General features: G+C 39.7%; 2 protein-coding genes across 2 annotated transcripts; both read right to left on the bottom strand.

The window, feature by feature from the left end:
- Window positions 1-205: 205 nt before the first annotated feature.
- LOC143826474 (olfactory receptor 13H1-like) lies at window positions 206-1,153 on the bottom strand. Its single transcript, XM_077315299.1, has one exon. The coding sequence runs from the start codon at window positions 1,147-1,149 to the stop codon at window positions 211-213; it is 939 nt and encodes a 312-aa protein (XP_077171414.1). The 5' UTR covers window positions 1,150-1,153; the 3' UTR covers window positions 206-210.
- Window positions 1,154-5,696: 4,543 nt separating this feature from the next.
- LOC143825561 (olfactory receptor 13H1-like) lies at window positions 5,697-10,150 on the bottom strand. The gene is made up of 2 exons (XM_077313627.1): window positions 9,888-10,150; window positions 5,697-8,433 (listed from the first exon to the last, which is right to left on the bottom strand). Exon 2 carries the CDS (start codon window positions 8,421-8,423, stop codon window positions 7,485-7,487), a length of 939 nt encoding a protein of 312 aa, XP_077169742.1. The 5' UTR covers window positions 8,424-8,433; window positions 9,888-10,150; the 3' UTR covers window positions 5,697-7,484.
- Between the last annotated feature and the right edge of the window lie 3,791 nt (window positions 10,151-13,941).

Genomic DNA, 13,941 nt, shown 5'->3' with positions numbered 1-13,941 from the left:
GATATTAAAAAATGACTTAAATTCATACAATGACAATTACACCAAAATATTTAGAAAGCAATTTCTTGAGGGGGAAAAAACCACTTGGTTTTACTGAATCTGGAGAATATATTCTATGAGAGAGAGACTAGTTCAATAAAGATAAAACACAAAAAAAGTAATTTCAGATTAAAAATTGCTCCCAATGTATACAATTAACTCAACAGAGGATCAAACTTTCTTCCCTCCGAGTCTTTTAAGTGCCCCTATCACATCCTGGTTTCGCAGCGTATAGATTAATGGATTCAGCATAGGTGTCACTATTCCATAAAATACAGAAATGATTTTGTCTCTCTCTTGCCTCACCTTGGGCTGAGGTTTTAAGTATGAGAACATACAAGTGCCATAATAAAGGCAAACTACAGCCAAGTGAGACCCACAGGTTGAGAATGCTTTCAACCTATTACTGGATGAAGGAACTCTCAGGATGGCCACTATAATACGCATGTAGGAAAAGAGAATAAAACAGAAAGGAAAAACTAGGCTAAAACTGCTGGTAAAATACATAACCAGTTGACTCACAGAGGTATCTGAGCAAACCAATCTCAAGAGAGCAGTGACCTCACATGTTAAATTATCCACTTCGTTGCGTCCACAGAACTGCGCTGGATTAACAATGCCAGGAAGAATGGATAATGTGAAGGAAACTGCCCATGCAAAAACAGCCAATATAATGCAAACATTCCCGTTCATGATGACCATATAACGCAAGGGATTGGAGATAGCAACGTATCTATCATAAGCCATGACAGCTAGCAGGAAACACTCCGTTGTCCCGAAATAGACACCAACATACATTTGAGTGTAACACATGGAAAAGGACATGACAGGCCTGTCGACCAAAGCATTGATGATAGCTTGTGGGACTGAAGATGTAGAAAAACAGATATCAAGCACTGAAAGATTGCAAAGGAAAAAGTACATTGGGTTGTGGAGCTGGGTCTCAGTTACCACCACCAAGACAATGACTCCATTTCCTATTACAGTCACCAAATAGACAATTGTCATAAAGATGATTAAGCCCATCCTGGTCTTGGGTTTCCCAGAGAAACCAATGAGGACGAATTCTTTTATTTCAGTGTCATTCATCTGTCCTCCTAATTCTGACATGAGGATTTTACCTGGTCAAAATGGAAAGGAACACAATGTCTGTCTTGAATACGTTACATTTCATACAGCCAATGCATAAAATGTGTGTCTAAGATTAACAACAAAGAAATACTAATTCTATGGCTATTCATGCAACAGTTGTATTATCTCCAAAACAAGGTTAACAAGGGAAAGAAAAACAAGTGGATTGGATCGTGTTACTCCTTCCTGAGAAGAATGGAGACTTCCTCCTATGGATAAAAGCTTTTATCATTCAAAAAAGTCCTTTCAAAAATATTTTTGTGTGTTTTTTTCTTAACAAGATTTCCTCTCTCAGGATTACAATTCTTATTCAGAATGAGAATCAATAGGTCTGCCTCTGTCACTAGGAGTGACTGAATCTAATACAATATTTATCCTGACCTGGATAGTCCAGATTCGTCCAATCTTATTGGATCCACCCCAGGACACAAATGAGGGTGAGACATAAATAAATAAATAAATAAATAAATAAATAAATAAATAAATAAATAAATAAATAAATAAATCCTGGGAGCTAAGCAGAGCTGGCCCTGAATAGTACTTAGATGAGGGTCTACCAAGGAAGGGTCTACAAAGGAGGAACTACCAAGGGTTGTCATACAGAGACCTTTTCCACATGCAGAATTCAGCCTGGTCCAGTGCTTGTCTCATCACAAGGCTAATTTCCATTTCTGAAGGATGTTGGCACTGTCCTGGGGCAGTCCCAGGCCTGATGAGAAACAGGCTTTCTGTCAGCCCGTGACAAGGGAATAGCGCATTCCCCTACCATGGTCGACTGAGGGCCTGCATCACACCAGGTCCAGGACCACCCTGGGACATTGCCAACATTGTCCAGAAGAAGAGATTAGCCCAAATCAGGATAACCACTGGGCTGGGCTGAATTCCACATGCAGAAAAGATTGGAGGAAGGCAATGACAAACCACCTATATTCATGCCCCGCCTTGGTGCTCACCAGGATCACCAAGATGGGTAGCTGTTTTAACCTGTAATAGTAGAAAAGAATAAGAGTCCAGCAGCACTTTAAAGACCACCCAAATATCTGGCAGAGCATGAGGCTCTGTGAGTCACTTCTTCAGATACAGATTTTATCTGAAAACATCAACAGTGATTCATGACAGTTTATGCCCCTTCACAAATCTGGTTACTCTTTAACTTGTGGCTGGGTTTTTATTCTTTTCTGTTGCTACCAGGACCACCGTAACTCACTGCAACAAAAGTGGTTTTGACCCCTGATGCAATTTTCAGGCAGGTTTTATTCATATATCATCTACCAGTCAGTTCCTCTAACCGAAATAAGAGCTCCTTACATTAAAGAAAGATTCCTTGTATCGGAGGAATACATTAAATTAACTAATTTCCTACTTGATTATAAGGAGTAATGGAGAAGGAAAGAGGCTTGCAAATGTGCCTGTAGCATCTCATTGGGCATGGTGTAAAGATGAAAAGGTAAGCCAAATGCACTTTCAGCATGGTGAGGCATCCAGTACTCCTAGTAGCAATATTACCTACTTAGGGAGTCAGCTGAAACTGTTTGTGAACCCTATGACCCATTATGCACAGCAGCAGATATGCCTAGCTGCTGCTGGGCATTGCATTGGGTCAGCATGCCCCGGCGCTTCCCACATATGCACAGGGAGGGGGGGAATCCCCCTGTGTATGTAGGCTGCCTGATGTGGCATGTGTGCACGCAAAACACCAGAGCTGGAAAGCCTGGTATACTGCCTGGAGGTGGCAGCAGCAGGGGGGAGCAGGGGGTATGGGGCCTCCACTGCACAATGGCAGGGAGCGGTATGCCGCTCTCCCACCAAGTTGGGGGGACTCTCTGGCTAGCTCTGCAGCTCTGTGGAGCTGACAGGAGCCTGCGATGTCTCTGCAGGGACACTGTATGTCAGGAGAAGAGCCGATTATGCATGGCACCAGCCTGACCTATTCCCTGCTGGCACCTGCGGCATCCCAGGGAATGATTGCATGTCCCCTTACCACAGACATTCTAGGATGCTGTGCCGGGCTAGGGATGGTATGATGGCAACATCTTGCACAATCTTGGCTGCCCAGCTGCTGTCACTACAGATTATCTGCCCCGTGCATAATTGGTCAAAGGGAAGCTATGAATCCAACATGCAAGCTCTGTTCAAACACAAAGGTCTTCTCAAGGAAAATCCACTTCAATATTATCTATGCCTACATTATATCACATTTCCTTATATTCTTCCTAATGGTGTATCACACTGTTCTCATTTTAACCCATTCAGCCGCTTTGTTATGGATTTCACATAACCTGCAGTGCAATCTTATGTCCTTTGTCCAGTCAAAGCCCAGTGGTTTTAGCATCTGGCTTAGTTTCTCTCATGCATTACAAATGACACAAAGAAGACTAACTCCAGAAGAAGAGCACTGATGCAACCCTTCCTGCCCACCCATTCACAATTTGCCTAAATTCATCAAATAAGCAATTGTGTCAGATGACTATCTAGCTTCTGCTTAAGAACTTCCAAAGAAGGAGAACCCACCACCTCCCGAGGAAGCCTGTTCCACTGAGGAACCGCTATCAGGAACTTCATCTGGATGTTGAGCCGAAAATTCTTTTGAATTAATTTCAACCCATTGCTTCTGGTCCAACCTTCTGGAACAACAGAAAACAACTGTGTTCCATTCTCTATATGAGATATTTATGCCAAGGTATGGTAGCATAATATATAATTCAAAGGTCTTTATAATGGCCATAATTCAGTTCCAGTTAAAGAAACAGAAGTTCAATAAGTGCTAAATAGTTCGCTAAATTACATTCAACGCTTTTAATAACCATCTTTTGAAAATGCAAGAAAATAACTGGCATGCCAATGAAAACAAAACTTACCTTGAATGTGTTTGTGCCTATATGTGAGTGTGTTTTTAGTCACTGAAGTACTGAAAAATCATTATGCTATAAAAAGATCCTGGAGGACATTTTGCATGTCTTTTAATCAAGTCATTAAGGAATTAATTTCCCCTTACTATAGTGGGTCGTGGAAAACAAGTAAAGAAGAAAGATTGGAAAACAAAATTTGAAGTGAGAATGGAGATTAAATAAAAACATAACAAAAGTGGTGGTTTAAACACCCCTGGGCACAAAATCAAAGCTGGAAGGTTATCAGCATTGAAGAAGGGTACTATCTGGGATGGTTGCCCTCTTCCCCTGAGTTTGCAGCTTCAAAAGGGATGCACATGGAGTGATGCGGGAGGTAGGGGACACCCGCCTAGCCAGCCAGATCAGCTGAATCAACCCTGGTGATCAATAGGGAGACAGATGTTGCAGGCAGATCACCCCCCACATCTGTTATTTTCTTTTTATGATGCCATTAAAGGTATTTTGAATTTTGAGGGTTATCAGCATCAACTGGATTTTTTTTAAATCCTAGATTCTTCTAGATTCATTTCTTGTTACTTCACTGAAGTGAAAAGAGCAAAGAGGATATGAGTAAAAACCACAGTCCAATGGTTTTCTGAATTCTCCTGATTTATCTTGGTCTCTTTGTTCTTCAATGGCTGTCCTTATAAAGGAAATAGAAGGAGGGATTCACAAGAGCCATTTTCATGGAATTGATGCTATATTGAGAAGCCAACAGTCCACTAGTTTTTGTTTTCCTTTTTCTATGTTCTCATATAATAAAGTCCCCTTGGAATAATGTGCTCAAAGGCACTTACGCAAGATCTATAGCTATTAAGTACATGAACATAGAGGTTACCATCCTCACAACTTCTTCGCAAAAAAGCAGCACCACTGGCACATTAGGTATTTTTGAATAATAGGGTCAAGAGGCGTGGTCATTTTCTTTTCTTTTTTAGAGTGAAAAAGCTTTAGGGGGCTACAATTGAAAATGTTCCTGCTCTGATTGAGCCTACCCTTAAAACTTCCTCAGATGTTTTACTTGAAGATATATGTAAGCACTCATAATCTTCCTGCCCATCACAATTTGGATCTTTCCTCTTAAATTTTAGGGAGAGAATACAGAGCATTCATGTTCTCAAGGCTGTTGTTCTCATTTACAGAGTGGACTCTAAGTTAACAAACTGCTCCCTCCTTTCCTCAAATCCTGAGATGAGAGGCAGAGGGATCTCCTGTTTTTATTAACAGAAATGGACTACACGTGAAAGGGAATCTCATCTCTGACCACTCTCATCCCTTACTTCTTTATGCTTTGTTTCTTCAGCTATATTCCCTCCTAGTCTAATTTCCTTCTTGTATCAGAGCCTGGCCAAGTGACACTATGCAGCGTACAATGGAACACATCAAAAGGGTGTAACAATAGTATAAGAAAGGGGTGACTTTTCTAAACCATACTTTCCTGTTTTTGGGGGGCGGGGAATTAGAAATAGATACCTCTTCAATCAGTGGGAATGAAACTGAGTGGCAAATTACATTTTTTAAGAGGCTGTGTGGATGCTGAACATAGGTTGCCTAGCTGGGATGGCCTGGTGCGCTCCCATTTCCGGATGTCAGAGGGTTTTAAAATTGTGTGATTAAAATTATTGAGTGGAATGTGACACAAGTTGATACAATGATTCGAAAGTTGCGGGAGGGGGTTATATATACTCTTTCTAATAAAAATTCAATAAAACAAGCTCTGAATCACCTGAAGATTTGATTTGTTTAATGATCCCTGGTACAATCAGAACACACAGAATAAAAGTGAAGTTATAAAGTAAAGGTAAAGGAATCCCCTGCGCCCTCTAGCGTTTTCATGGCAGACTCAATACAGGGTGGTTTGCCAGTGCCTTCCCCAGTCATTACCGTTTACCCCCCCCCCCCCCAGCAGCAAGCTAGGTACTCATTTTACCGACCTCGGAAGGATGGAAGGCTGAGTCAACATTGAGCCGGCTGCTGGGATCAAACTCCCAGCCTCATGGGCAGACAGCTTCAAACAGCATTTCTGCTGTCTTACCACCCTGCGCCACAAGAGGCTCTGAAGTTATAAAGTAACAAACAGCTATTTGCTCTCTTTATGAAGTAAAACCTTCTCCTTCAAAATAAACATAATCCTAAAATTATACAAAGGAATAATCAGGTGAATGCTGCTCTACTAGCAGTGTGCACTCAGATACCTCTGAACTGATACAATGCCCAAATCTTTCGAGTTTTGGGTTGGAAATACCAGCAATGACCTAACCTCCCCCTAGAAGGCCCAAGACCAGAAACCCTGAATAGTGTTTCTTGGTGTTTGGATTTACTGGTGAGGAAGACAGAAGAATCAGTTTGCAGTAGTTGCCCTGCTTGCAGGTGCCTTTCTCTTGCAGGCAGCATGAAAGTACATCTCAGTTAAGCTGTGGTGACAATGCTCCTGCGGCCTGCTGGTGATTTTTAAAATAATTTAATTTTTGAAGTTCTAGTACATGGCAGATATAGTTATACAATTCATTTCCCCCCAGTGATAAAGTTCTTAGTGAACAAATACCTAAGACAAAGTCTTGGCTCAATACAATGGTTCTTGTGTTTAGGAATGAAACAACTCTGCAAAATGCAAATATTCCACCGAGATGTGGGTCCAGCTTCTGGTCGCCTTTCAAGGAAGAGAAAAGGGGTTGGATCTTGAGCACTGATTCCTCTGGTCATCCACAGAGCTTGATTTTTCTGCCTTCCCCATCCTGTGGTAGGCCAAAGTGACCCCTGAAATATTGCTCCTGGGGGTTCCCTCTACCCCAGTTGTGGAAATTCTATGATGCTAGGTGAGGTGTAGGTGGAAAAACCATGCACTGTAGGTAGAATCTTTTGCCCTTGTGTAAGGGTCTAATCAGGATCCAAACACAGGAAAACATTAATGTCACAAAGATATGGGATAAAGTTATGGGACTGGATTCTACCAACATTTACACTGGCAAAAGAGGGAGGAGGTGAATTTGGATCACAGAACCTACTCAAACAAAAACTATGAAGAAATTATTATTATTATTATTATTATATTTATATTTATACCCCGCCTCCCCCCGAAGGCTCGAGGCGGCTTACATAACCCCGTCCCCTAAAACCATAAAATGACAATAAAAATCAATGATTTACAGTAATTGTAACAGCGATGGCGTAATCTAGGATGATATATGAAGGAAGAGAATTCAGCCACAGTGATGAAAATAGCTGAATGGATCCATCCCAGGGCTCATCAGCAAGACTTTGTTTTTTTTGAACAGGAGGAAAATATAGGTTTATGATTAAAAAACAAAAACAAAACCCAAGCTTGTCAAAACAGGAAAAAAATGACAAGAGTAAGAGTATAAATGACAATTGAATGTTGTCAGCTATCGTCAAGAAAAGCATTTTCCTACTGACGTGCATTGCGTTTTATGTGACACCTTTTTTATTGAGCAGCCTTTTCAGTGCTCCCGTGACTTCTTGATTTCGAAGGGTATAAATTAAAGGGTTCACCATGGGTGTCACCACTCCATAAAATACGGATACTATTTTTTCAATGTCACTTGTGTTCTTTGTCTGAGGAAGGAGATAGGAGAACATGCAAGTGCCGTAGAACATGCACACCACGGCAAGATGGGACCCACACGTGGAAAAAGCCTTCATCCTGCCTCCTTCTGAGTGCAACCTAAAGATGGCCACCAGAATGCGCAAATAGGAAAAAAGGATGAAGATTACGGGGAAAACTAATGTAAAGCTGCTGGTAAAGTAAATGCTTATTTGGCTCAGGGATGTATCCGTACAAATGAGCTTAAATACAGATTTAAATTCACACGACAAACTGTCCACTTCATTCTTTCCACAGAACCGAGCTGGTTTAGCAAGACAGGGCACAACAGTAAGCATAAAGGCTGCGCTCCATGTCACAATGGCTAACACGGCACAAACCCTCATATTCATGATGAGGGTATAGCGCAGTGGATTGGAGATAGCAACGTAACGGTCGTAAGCCATGACAGCCAGGAGGAAACATTCAGTTGATCCAAAGCATAAACCAACATAAAGCTGGGTATAGCACAAAGGAAGAGACATAATCGGGCGGTCCACTAAGCAGTTGGCTATAGATTGTGGGACCGCATTTGTTATGAGGCAGAGATCAAGGATGGACAAATTACAAAGGAAGAAATACATAGGGTTGTGGAGTCGTGGATCGGATACAACCACTAACACAATGATTCCATTTCCGACAACTGTTACTGCATACGCAATGACCAAGAAGACCGTTAGAGCCATCCTTTCCTTGGGTCGACCTGAATAGCCAATGAGGATAAATTCAGTCACTTCTGTTTCATTTTCTCCTACTTCTTGCATAGGAGCTGATCTGAACAAAGGGACATAAACGAAAAGAAATGTAATGGATTCCTATTTGCACATTTTGCCCTTGACACATTTTCTATGGCCTTTGGAACTAGGCCCAAAACACCACAGCTAAATTTATGCCTCAGGCCTTACAGTTAGTATTTTCATGACCGTATTTTCTCCATATAATTATCACAAAACCAAATCCTAAAAACTTGGATTTCTTGTAATTTTATCCATGCCCTGACAAAATTAATTTATCTACCACAGTTTAATGATATCTATTACACAAGCACTGGTAAGACCTTCATGCCCATGGATTTGTATGGGCTGCAATTAAAAATACTGTCATGTGAAATTATGTACTTTGTACTTAGGATCACAGAGACACACGGCAGTAAAATCACTGCTGAAAATACAGATATGGTGATGACATTTTCAGCTACCAATTTGCCATGGTTCCCAAGATTTGTCATGCCCTGCATTATGTAGCATCTTAGGGTACAATTATTTAATAGGTGAAATATTTCTGTAAAATTTAGAAAAATATATTTGGACATATTATGGCATCTCAGAAACAGACGATAGATAGATAGATAGATAGATAGATAGATAGATAGATAGATAGATAGATAGATAGATAGATAGATAGATAGATAGATAGATAGATAGATAGATAGATAGATAGATAGATAGATAGATAGATAGATAGATAGATAGATAGATAGATAGGCAGGCAGGCAGGCAGGCAGGCAGGCAGGCAGGCAGGCAGGCAGGCAGGCAGGCAGACAGACAAAGAACTTCTCTCAAAGGCAGACATAGGATACATATGTTTGGAGTTTGTCGACCATATTAGTTTATTCCAAGAAGGTGGGCTGTATCCAGCCATCTTTTCTCCACAGGCTACTCCAATTTTCCTTTCTATTATTGTACCCATCCCCCATGGGTTTTTTTCATGCAGGACCCACAACCTTATGCACATGCACAACAATCAGTCAGGAGGCTTCCTTCTCCCTTCTGCACAAGCAAAATTTATGGCAGACTATAACTTACTGGGCTACCAACCTGCTACTGGCAAGAAAAAGGAATACTAGTTTTTTTCTGGGTTCACAGTACAAAGCTATACTCCTTTATATTGTAGTCTTTGGCAAGTATAACACATGGTTTGCATCCATGGTCTAAAATCCCTGTTTACAAGGCTTGAACAAAAATCCTGGCCAATCTTAAAGCCCTGTTGTTAAGTGTACAGAAAGATAATGTACTTGGAAGATCAAGTGTCCTCACACTTGAGGTAGACTCTGGTATATACCCTGCTATGCAATAATACAAAGCTGAATGTGGTCCAGAATGATCAAGGGTCACAACCCTTGATTTGCAAAGTTACTGTCTCATGTTTGTTTATAATGTACATTAAAATAACAATCCACATGTCAATAGTCTGGGTTGGATTCAAGGTTGGATTCAATCAGTACTTACATTAGTGAAGAAGAGAAGAGAGGTCTCCTTTGTCCAGCAAAAAGGCTCTGTGGAGGGTCATGGGACCTGCATGGGTAAAAATCAGGTGGTCTGTGGCTGTGATAAGGAAGGCATTGAGGTTGAATAGGGAACAAACCTGTACTTTGTTGATATGGTCATTGACCAGTAAAATTTCAACATATAATATCATTACACAAGTTAAAATATTGGTTAACGATTGTGTCATCATTCCCCTTCTACATAAATTCCATACAAATTTTAAACTCATTCAGAGAAAATCAGCCATCAAAAATGACATCATGTACAGAAAATGCAAAATGCTCCATGACATATATTCAAAATAACTATGCCATAATTGTAGGTGCAGATATAAAATACCCAGCACATATATAAAGCCTAGATCATAAAAAAGAATACAACATCATTAGCTGCTACTCAGGTGGTTATTTCTTTTTGCAAGGCACTATGTAGAAATACTTTGATTCTGTGTGAGAGAGACTGTATTGCGCCTGTTGTCCAGTACATATTTCAACAACAGATACTCAGCATAATTCAGGAAAATTTCTAGGGGATTAAAGGGCATAAGGAGAGGCATAGTTATCATTTTTGCTCTTCCTCGTAATAAAGCACAGAGTAATAAAATTTGATAAATTATCTCTAATACATAATCAGAACAGAGATAGTGTCTCAAATGTGCAGGCGTTTGATAAAATCTGCCATGAAGTACCACAGAATGGAGGAAGAAGAAGAAGAAGAAGAAGAAGAAGAAGAAGAAGAAGAAGAAGAAGAAGAAGAAGAAGAAGAAGAAGAAGAAGAAGAAGAGTTGGTTCTTATATGCCGTTTTTCCCTACCCGAAGGAGGCTCAAAGCGGCTAACAGTCTTCTGTCCATAACAGTCTTCTCCCCACAACAGACACCCTGTGAGTTGGGTGAGGCTGAGAGAGCCCTGATATCACTGCTCAGTCAGAACAATTTTATCAGTGCTGTGGTGAGCCCAAGGTCACCCAGCTGGCTGCATGTGGGAGAGTGCAGTATCTAATATGGCATGTGAGATTAGAAGTCCGCACTCCTAACCACTACACCAAATCTTGCCTTTGAAATTGTCCATCTGTGATATGAATTTGGAATTTTAGCAAGATATTTCACTGTAGCCATTACTAGCCCAGATTTCAAGTTCTTATATATAAAAAAGAGGTAAGAGAGCACACTTCTTATGTACTTCAATGTTTATTTATCATTGATATACCAAATTTTCGCTTTATTTATTCCTCCTACTAATTGCTGATTCAGGTCTAACCCTACTGATCTTTATCCATGGCTCAAAGAGACCACTGAGGGTAAAGAGGATGGGGAGGAATTCTGAATTCATTGAAATTTACTGGTATGTAGCTGATTCTTGATCTAGCAAATGATACTGATGCCTAAGGAATCTGCTCCTGACTGGGGATATTCATAGCTGGACAGGATTTTACAATTATGTGGTTGAGAGGAAGATGAAATAAAGAGAGGGAAAACCTTTGTCCATCTGTCTCCCCCACCTCTCTACAATTCTATTTGTTTTCAATATTAACTTTCCGTATTCTATTGAATTGAATTATTTCCCCCCTTTTAAACTGAATTTACCATGAAAGATTTCTGAGATAGAATACAGACATTGAATCAATATGTTTTGCTAGTTCATAATTTTCAAGAATTTATATCAAAGCTTTTGAGGATATTACATGTATTACAGGATAAAATAAGCAACCCTCTCTCCTTATTTCTTCATACCAAGCTCACTAGTGAGGAAACTTAAGATTTTCTGAACATAGCTGATACAAATTAAAATAGAAGGTGTGGGGAATCCGAGTCTTATAGTAGACACACTTACAAAATATTACCCTGATACCCAAACGAACAGACAGTAATAAAGAGACTTATTCTTGCTTAACATATATGCTGATTGCTTTAAAATTATTAAACCTGTAATATTTAGGCTCTGACAGAAACATTAAATCTTAGTGTACAATTAGATGGTACTTCTTGATAGCTTATTACTAAAAGGAGAAAAATAATTAATAAATGCATTACTTGCCTTTCTAAACTCTTAAAAACAGGGAAAAATCATTGTCCTGATCAAAGTAATCCTCATACAAATTCACTGCACTAGTGATAATACCTCTACTTTAAGTTTAGCCCAATGACATACAATTGTAAAATTGTAAAGTAAGTCCCAATGATTTAACTATCAATAGATCTATCAATTTATATATATATATTTATGTAGGCATATACACATATATATGTAGACAATCTTCCAAATTAATATTATAGCAGCATCTCCAAAGCAACGTAGTCAATGGGTTTCCAATAGCTTAATTGTTGACAACTCAGTTGCCATGCTAGAAAAGTTCTCACTGGAAGTTCATAAGCATTAATAAAAAATATAGATAATTGCTCCCTATAGAATTCTCTGATTAACATTGGAGTACTTTAATTAAGATATAAATATTTCGTTCAGTATGAATCTTTACTGAAACAAGGAGTCATTTAATATATATATATTTCATTTTAAATTCTCTTTTGTTATGTCCCCAAGTGTCTAGTTATCTTCTGAAGTTATTGGATTGACTTCTATGAACTTAGAATGTTGTAACTTTTCTTGTAGGATTGTACTTCAGTACAAGCAGGATTGTCCTCTTTTAATCGGCTGAAGGCCATGGACTTTTAAGTGTATAACTTAAATTAAACTTTTTATTATTTTATTATTATTTGACTTTTAGCCCGCCACTCCCAGAAGGCTTGTGGCAGGTTACATTCAATAAATACCCCAATAAAATACCCCCCGAAATACAACAGTATCCTGACAGAAACCAATGTCCAAGACATATGCGGTGACATAACACAACTAAAATACCCTCCTAAAAAACAACTCCGGGGGTGGCATGGAAAACGATCTCAACTGCCCGTAGAATAGTCCATGAGGGGGGTTCAGATGTCAAAACCTTCCACAGTTCCCAGTCTTTCAGCTTCCCTTTGGAAATCTGAAATTGGATTCCTCTCTACATTTCCAGACACAATTTTCTGTAATTTTTTCAAAAGTAGTCCAAAAGTGAGTCATTTGGCTTGCCTTGATGTAGTCTACTGCAGGTTACTGCTCTGACTTCCCCAAGTATTTACTAGATACATTTCTCAAAGACCGATTATGCAAGGCCACACTGGCGGTGGCAGGGCAGTGGGGCCAATCCCTGATTGTGCATGATGCTGCTGCCATTTCAGCCACCTCCCAACCATGGCCCAACTCAGTGCCCTGGATGGCCCGTGGTATGTGGACATTGATACTTCCATATATTTTTTGATGCTGTGGTGGTAATCTGTGGCCCTGCCAGCTGGCCCTGCATGTAACAGAAGGGGTATGAAAGTTTGAGGCAGAGGCACCAAAATTGCAGAATTGTTGCTGGAGCCTCTCCTCAAAAGAACCCTCATAATTTTTTGGTAACGTAGACAAATATTTTTCTCCAGCTGCACAGAAAATAGGCAACATCAGAGATTTCTACTCTATAATAATCAAAATGACTACTATTATCTAAATTAATGTCTACATCATGATCATTAATTTTATTTCCTATAGCATTAGTAGTCCAGAAACAATCTAAATGAAACTTGCTGCTGCATTGATGCTAAAAGTGTGTTGACTTTGAATTGTACTTCTTGCCTGTTACAGTGATAACCACAGCGAGGAATGTGTTTAGTGTTATCCTAAAGATATTTTCTTCATAGCAAGCTCTACTGAGTAAGAATCTGGGTTGATCTACTTAAGATAATTCTCTAAGAATGTTCATATGTAGCTCCAGGTACATAGGTAAACAAATATCTACAGCCAGGTGTCTGTTATGGCTGCTTTTTCCGTGTTTTGTGTGTGAAGAGGTTATGAAAGGCAATTGCAGTGTTTATAGGACTACCCAAGACAACTTGTACAGGCCAGGAGAAGCCATAATTGGTGGGGTCCTGTCTCTAACAGAGACTTTGGTAGTTCCCCTGTGCTTTACTGAACCTCCAGATAGAGGTCATTATTC

The sequence above is a fragment of the Paroedura picta genome, chromosome 16, assembly GCF_049243985.1.
Source record: "Paroedura picta isolate Pp20150507F chromosome 16, Ppicta_v3.0, whole genome shotgun sequence".
In the NCBI taxonomy this organism is placed as follows: Eukaryota; Metazoa; Chordata; class Lepidosauria; order Squamata; family Gekkonidae; genus Paroedura; species Paroedura picta.
The sequence above is the reverse complement of the archived record's forward strand: the minus strand, read 5'-3'. Positions and strand labels throughout refer to the sequence as shown.